Source organism: Sinocyclocheilus rhinocerous, unplaced genomic scaffold, assembly GCF_001515625.1.
Source record: "Sinocyclocheilus rhinocerous isolate Xijiao unplaced genomic scaffold, SAMN03320098_v1.1 scaffold9, whole genome shotgun sequence".
In the NCBI taxonomy this organism is placed as follows: Eukaryota; Metazoa; Chordata; class Actinopteri; order Cypriniformes; family Cyprinidae; genus Sinocyclocheilus; species Sinocyclocheilus rhinocerous.
In genome coordinates this window covers 51,179-58,678 of record NW_015666550.1, presented here as the reverse complement: position 1 = coordinate 58,678, position 7,500 = coordinate 51,179, and the positions used below count along the sequence as shown (strand labels likewise).

Below are 7,500 nucleotides of genomic sequence, written 5' to 3'. Positions count from 1 at the left end.
TGTCCAAATACTATTTTATCTGCTTATACCGTATATTACTTTGGTGGGAAACATTGACTGTACAGAGCTAACAGAGATAATTCCTAGCGCTTAAAATGAAAATCTCAGGTGTTCAGTATTCCATCAGTTTAAAGAAATGTGCACATTTCACCATCGAACATCTACCAGAGCACTGTGTAGTAGCTGATAGCGGAGAACTGTGTCAGCCAGTAAATACAAGCATTCCAGATTGACGCCTGTATCTGGGCTTTGTAGCTTTCTAAATTTACATTTGTAAGATTGTAAAACATGGTGATGGTTTGGATCACTCACAGTCTATATATGCCAAGTCTCTCATTAAGCTAGAGACACACTTTCCAATACAAATCCTATCAGGCACTAACAGACCCCATCGACTCAGGGTGTCCAATGTGGTTTTCATTAACTCTGCGCAATCTAGCAAGCAAAGCCAGGAACAGAGGAGAGAAATCAGATATAACACCACAGGCTTATTTGGAGTGCACTACCGGACTGCTTTCAGAGCGAGATCAGATCCCAAACAAATAAACCCTTAGGAACCAGACGAGGAGAGGTAAGTAGTTTAGGAGGGTGAAAAAAAGTCTTAAATATACAAGTTCCTCAGAGGTGAATCAAAAGCTCACCTTTCAGCTAGCCGTCACCCAAAGAAACGGTATAATTGAAGCCATGTGTGCCACCAAACATTTAAAAACTGTTGCAAAACTAGAGCCGCTGAACCTCCTGACTTCCTTCAGGCCGACATTTTCAAATTATGAGATATTGGAATTGTTTACCTCCCTAGTTTTTGTTTTTTTTCCTTGCTTGTTCTCCCGTTACCATATTTGGCAGGGGATCGGGGCTCTTTTTCAGCTGGGTTCGTTCACATTCCAGGCTGATAGTAGCTGAGATGAACATGTGTTCAACCTGAGAGGTGCGGACAGAAAACGGAGGGGTGGCTTCTGCCCAAGGCTTCAACTTTACTCCACAGATCCTCCCAGCCAAACACCTGGAGCTGGGCGTCAGTGTGTGGGATGGGGGATGAAAGCAGTCCTAAATATATCTGCAGTCCAACCCAGATCTTTACAGTCTTAGCTGTCCAAACATTAAAATACTAACAGAATGATCTATTCCCTCTGTTAAATTTCAGTCCACCGGCCAGTACAGAGTCGACAGATGCACACGGGCTGCTGAAAGGTCAGATGTTTGCAATTTGCTGAAATGTTTTAAAATGTACTATATTTTACATTTTTATATAATTCATTTATTAAGAATCATATAATATATATATATATATATATATATATACAGTGGGTACAGAAAGTATTCAGACCCCCTTAAATTTTTCACTCTTTGTTATATTGCAGCCATTAAGTTATAATTATAATTAATTCTATAATATGTATAAAAATCATGTCACAAAAAAAAATTAATTGCAAAAAAAATGTGATTACAAATTGTGAACAGTGATATTTAGTATTATTTTAGTATTTATTATTTCTATAATATTATAGATTTTATTAATATTTTCAATTAGCTTTTATTTTTCAATTTTAGTCATTTTTATTATGTGCTCTTGTCATTTTTATTCGATTTTTTTTTTTAGACATTTTTAGGTTTAACGTTTAGGTTTAATTTATTTTATTTCAGTTTTAGTTTTTATTTATTTCCAGTTTCCAGTTTCATTTTAGTGCTTCAAATTTTTTCAGTTATAATTTTCATTTGTTTTTGTTTGTTTTTTCATCTAATATTTGTATTTAATATTATTTTAGTTTAATTTCAATGAACAAAATTTTTTTTAACAGCTTTAGTTTTAATTAACGATAACGATAAAAAACTTTAAAAGTAAAGAGACCAATAACAGCTTCAGTACATATTTTCTCTAAACATAGATTTTAACCTGAAATCTTGATGTTGATTAGCAAAAAAAAAAAGGTCACACTTTACTTTAAGGTCCAATTCTCACTATTAACAAACCATTAACTACAACTTTGCCTCAATAGACTCCTAATTTGCTGCTTATTAATAGTTAGTAAGGTAGTTGTTAAGTTTAGTTATTGGATAGGATTAGGGATGTAGAATATGGTCATGCAGAATATGTGCTTTATAAGTACTAATAAACAGCCAATATGTTAATAATAGGCATGCTAATAAGCAACTAGTTAATAGTGAGATTTGGTCCCTATATTAAAGTGTTACCGTAAAAAAATTATGTACATATTCACTATCAAAATCCAAGAGCGACAAAGAAACAAAATGTTCAAGTATTAAAGTTATTATGAAGAACGATGGCGATTTATCATTTTCTTTAAATATAGACAGCAAACATTATCTCTCAACTTACTTTGGAAGTCGGTCAAGCAGTGTCTTCAGTTCCTCGCATATTAGTTTGACAAGTCCACTTTTTATGTTGTTGTAGGAGACATCGATCATGAAGATGTAGACAGGAGGATTTGGAGGCTTATTATTCTTAAAGACAAAAAAGAACATCACAGAATGAATTTATGGTAGTTCATGAACTTCAAAGTGGGCTGTTTTTGCTTGTTCTTCACAGACTTTGTACACATATCTTGTGGCAGAGAAGTTTGCAATCATGTGAAAGCATATCATATGCACAAGGAAACTTTTTTATCTTTTTATATATAGAAATGCCAAGATGAACACATTACAGTCTCTCAAAACACAACAGTGGGCAATAGGATTACGATAAAGACTCCTTGTTTTTACTCCCAATGAACAGTGTGCAGTAGGGATCAACTGTGATGATTTTATTAAGCACTGCAGGAGTATATTAATAAACATCTGAGAGAAACTAGAGCCCAGATAGAAGATTATGGTGTCAGGCGGAGATGAGGAACCCAGGCACGTACTGGGGCCAAAAATGTGCCATGAACCTCTTTAGTCCGATAACTGAATTGAAATTAAGTTCATTTGAGATTACAGCCTACTTTGGACCCTGGTCCATGAGAATGTAATACACAAAGCATCAAAAGTTTAAAAAAAAAAGTATTCACCCCCTGGCTTTTAAAGGAATAGTTCACCCAAAAATTTAAATTTGTTCACAGTTTGAGTTTGTTTCTTCATCAGATTTGGAGAAATGTAGCATTACATCACTTGCTCAGCTATGGATGCTCTGCAGTGAATGGGTGCCGTCAGAATGAGAGTCCAAACAGCTGATAAAAACATCACAATAATCCACACCACTCCAGTCCATCAGTTAACATCTTGTGAAGTGAAAAGCTGCATGTTTGTAAGAAACAAACACATCATTAAGATGTTTTTAACTTCAAACCATTGCTTACGGCTAAAATATGAATTCATAATCCCTAATAACGCTTCCTCCATTGAAAAAGTCCAACCCCTGTTGCCTTCTCACATCAAAATACACCCATATATCTGTTTAGAGCTGTTTTGGCTTATAAATGGTGTTTGAGCTGTGCATATTTCTCTCCTGACAAGTTAACTTTTTCACTGGAGAATGCAATATTGTGAAATGAGGACTCGTATTTTAGCTGGAAGCAATGATTTGTAGTTAAAAACATCTCAATGATGGCTTTATTTCTTACAAATAAGCAGTTTTTCACTTCATAAGATGTTTAATGATTGGATTACTTGTGGATTATTGTGTTGTTATTATTAGCTTTTTGGACTCTCATTCTGACGGCACCCATTCACTGCAGAGGATCCATTGGTGAGCAAGTGTAGTAAGGCTAAATTTCTCCAAATCTGTTCAAATGAAGAAACAAACTCATATATATCTCGGATGGCCTGAGAAGGAGTACATTTTCATTTTTGGGTGAACTATTCCTTTAAATGTACCATGTGGCCTTCTTGAGCATCAGCAAATGTTTGCTGCTTCAGTAATAGCGGTGTATGAGTCCCACAATTGTCCACCGTGTGGAAACACGGATCTCAAAAATCACATATCCACTTCTGGAAAGAGGTCCAATATGCAAAAGATGCTGGAAAACCAAAGAATGTGCAGGACCGTAAAGACTTTTATAAAAGACCAATGAGCAATTTAACTGCTTAGAACAAACAAGGGACTCGTGAACAACTATCACAACACAAGTTGTAGATCATCCAGGTGATGACAAATGCGCATGCAAACTTTTTGGAAAAATTCAGCTATTATTTTGTTTTGTGAAATAGCTTTTTCAGGGCAGTGTTAATGCAAAACAAAATGCATTTTTTTAACATTTTGCAGATTCTGCAAACTTTTGACATAAAAAATATATATAAATATAAAAGTATTAGTATTAAGTATAAAATGTTTCATTCAGATTTCAAAATATACATTCAATGCATTTAAAAAAAAAGAAAAAGAAAGTAAACTTTCAGCTGACCTGCTTGCAGAACAGCATAAAAATGTCACTGAATTAAAACTTGCCTCTGTGTAATCAAATAAAGAGCCTTTTTTTTTTTTTACTCTGAGCATAAATTGTTTTCCTCATTTTAAACATATCATATATTTATTTTCAAGATTTAATTGTATATGCCCGATTAAAAATATGCAATGTGACTGCCAAGAAAGAAACCTTTCTGAGCTGCTTCCTGGGGCAAGTTAACCCTGTTTAAACAAATCACACAGTCTAATAATCCACACACTCTCTTACCATTACATTACTACAGGGAATTTTTGTTAGCGAAGGACTTTATTTTAGATCAATCAAATACAATCTATTAATATTAAACCTTACTAATGTAATCAAATCTAACTGTGAACATTGTACACTTATATAAAAACTTCTCTGTTACCTTGCAGTAATCCAATGTGGCAATGAACTCATATGAGCCCAAAGACAGTTCTGGTCTCTCATACAGATCCATTCTTCTCCCCATATGGTCCAAATGCTGGAAATACTGCACTGGAACTGGAAAGGTAGTGAAAAACCATTTTTAGAAACCCTTTTTTTAGCTACGACTTCACAGACAAATAACCCCTACCATATGTTGACAGGAGACACAGCGTAAGAATTAAGGTCCCAGCAGTCTCAATGGTACAGTACCAACCTTCATTAACGCAGCTGCAGAAGCCACACTGGTAGCGTCGTCCTCCATCGATAAACTGCATGTAAGGACACATGTAGGCCTTGCAGCGGTTGCAGCGGATTGGTCCAGTCTCACCGTGATTTACAATGTACAGAGGAGTCTATAGAGATCAGAGTGAGAAGGAAAAATAAAGACCTATATACAGCCTTAACATCTTTACTGTAGCACGTACCACGAGGTTTCTATATGCTTATATATAGCTGAACATACACTACTCTTCAAAAGATTTTTTTTATTTATACTTTTATTCAGTAAGGATGCATTCAATTGATCAAAATCGATAGTAGAGAATTTATGATGTTACAAAAGATTTATATTTAAATTAAAAGCTGTTTTTAACTTTTTATTTATCAAAGTATTCTGAAAAAAATTTATCATGGTTTCCACAAAAATATGAAGCAGCAAATCAGCATATTAGAATGATTTCTGAAGGATCATGTGACACTGAAGACTGGAGTAATGATGCTGAAAATTCAGCTTTGCATCACAAATGCATTAAATTAAATTACATTTGAAATATATTCAAAAAGAAAGCAGTTCTTTTAAAATATAATATTTCACAATATTACTGTTTTTACTGTGAATGCAGCCTTATTTAAAAAACCTTTTCAAAATCTTAATTATTAATGAAAATTGCATCACAGGAATAAATTCTATTTTTAAATATATTAGAATAGAATACAGTTATTTTAAATTTGTATAATATTTCACAATATTTTACTGTATTTTTAATCAAATAAATGCAGCCTTGGTGAGCACAAGAGACTTTTTTTCAAAAACATTTAGACTCCGCATTTTCGAATGCCAGTGTATTCAACTGTTCATTTAAATAAATAAATAAAAATCACATTTAACATTTCAGAGAGAAAAAAATAGTTATCTTCATTAACTGAAGGCAAACAAATCATACTGATCTGTAGCTGTGTGGTTATTGTGCAGTTCAACATGTTTACAACGATACAATATAAAGTACATAGATATTAAAATGGAAAAAAAGCTTAAGCTGAGATCACTGAGTTTCAATTACATTTAAAGTTTTCAGTCAGCTTCTAAATTCTTGCAGAACAATATTTAATTGTTGCCGTGTAATTTTAATAAGGTGGCATCGCAAAATCTGAGCTATCAGAGACGATGAGCGGTAACACTTCATATTAGGGAACATTTTCACTACTAAATAAGAGCATTTCCTCAATAAACTCCTAATTTGCTGCTTATTAATAGTTCGTAAGGTAGTTGTTACGTTTAGATATGGGGTGGATCAGGGCTCTAAAACATGGTCATGCAGAATAAGGCATAAACATGTGCTTTATAAGTAAACAGCCAATATGCTAGTAATAAGCATGCTAATAAGCTACTAGTTAATAGTGAGTAGTGTTCCCTAATCTAAAGTGTTACCCAATGAGCTTTTATTAAGGTGAAAGGGATTATGAATTAATTTATTGACTTTGGCTCATAGATGCTGCAATATGGAGTCATATAGCTCAAAATCAACACTGACTGCAGTGTTTTGTGCCTTAAAATGTGGTCTAATTTCCTCCTTAATTTGAGAGTACAATAAACTACTCCTCTGACATGTCCCTTGGAGACTGAACTTAAACTAATTAGCCTCTCATGAGAATACTAACATTTCCTAAAAAGGCACTGAAGCATAAAGATGAAGGGTAAAGCAATGAGAGACTCCAGAGTTAAACAAGTCTTCAAAACCACTATTAAACTACTGACACAATAAACTAAGGGGACACCCATGAATTAGGTTTTAAACATATTCCATAGGCAGTATTTTCCAGAGATAACACAATGGACGGCAACAACCAAAAGTTCATTCATTCAGCCTCATGTTGTTTCAAACCTGATTTTCATTCTATATAACACAAAAGGAAAAGTTTAGCAGAATGTACACGCTGCTCTTTTACATATAATGACCAGGGGCTGTCAAGCTCCAAAAAGAACAAAAAGCACCTCTCTCATCTGCTACAGCTCTCAAATCTCAATAAATCTCAGATGATACTATATGGATATATGTAAATATTCAAATTACACAAAAAAGATGAGTGTTTCGGCAGAGAAACTAAACTATGGTATGACTTCAGAAGATCGGGAATACAGTGCACAAGACATATGGAATAATGTAACGGTACCTTTTTTATTGTGCTTTTCTGTCTTTTTTTTTTTTTGGAGACTGACAGCCCCTGGTCACATTCACTTTTTTTTTGGAAAAGAGCACCCCAAAAATCCTTCCTATTAGGAATGCACCGAATGTTCGGCAACCGAAATTATTCGGCCGAAAATAGCAAAAAAAGCTCTTTCTGTGTTCGGCCGAATAAGCGAAAAGACCGAATAAATTGTACCGAACAATGATATGACGCGATCAAATAGCAGCCAGCACAGAGTGAGAGGCGCGCACTCTTTATAATGCAGCACACACGTCAGCAGTGTGGAAGCATTTAAACTGTC

The 7,500-nt window shown here is 34.3% G+C and overlaps 1 protein-coding gene across 2 annotated transcripts in view; it reads right to left on the bottom strand.

Annotated features, from left to right (window-relative positions):
• Nucleotides 1-7,500, bottom strand: part of sec24d (SEC24 homolog D, COPII coat complex component) — a 37,265-nt gene that overhangs the window by 15,495 nt on the left and 14,270 nt on the right. For both annotated transcript variants that reach the window (XM_016544109.1, XM_016544110.1), the window contains exons 9-11: nucleotides 5,008-5,146; nucleotides 4,753-4,868; nucleotides 2,339-2,463 (exon numbers count right to left, since the gene is read on the bottom strand). In XM_016544109.1, the coding sequence (XP_016399595.1) occupies nucleotides 2,339-2,463; nucleotides 4,753-4,868; nucleotides 5,008-5,146 (380 nt within the window). The remainder of the gene's footprint in view (nucleotides 1-2,338; nucleotides 2,464-4,752; nucleotides 4,869-5,007; nucleotides 5,147-7,500) is intronic.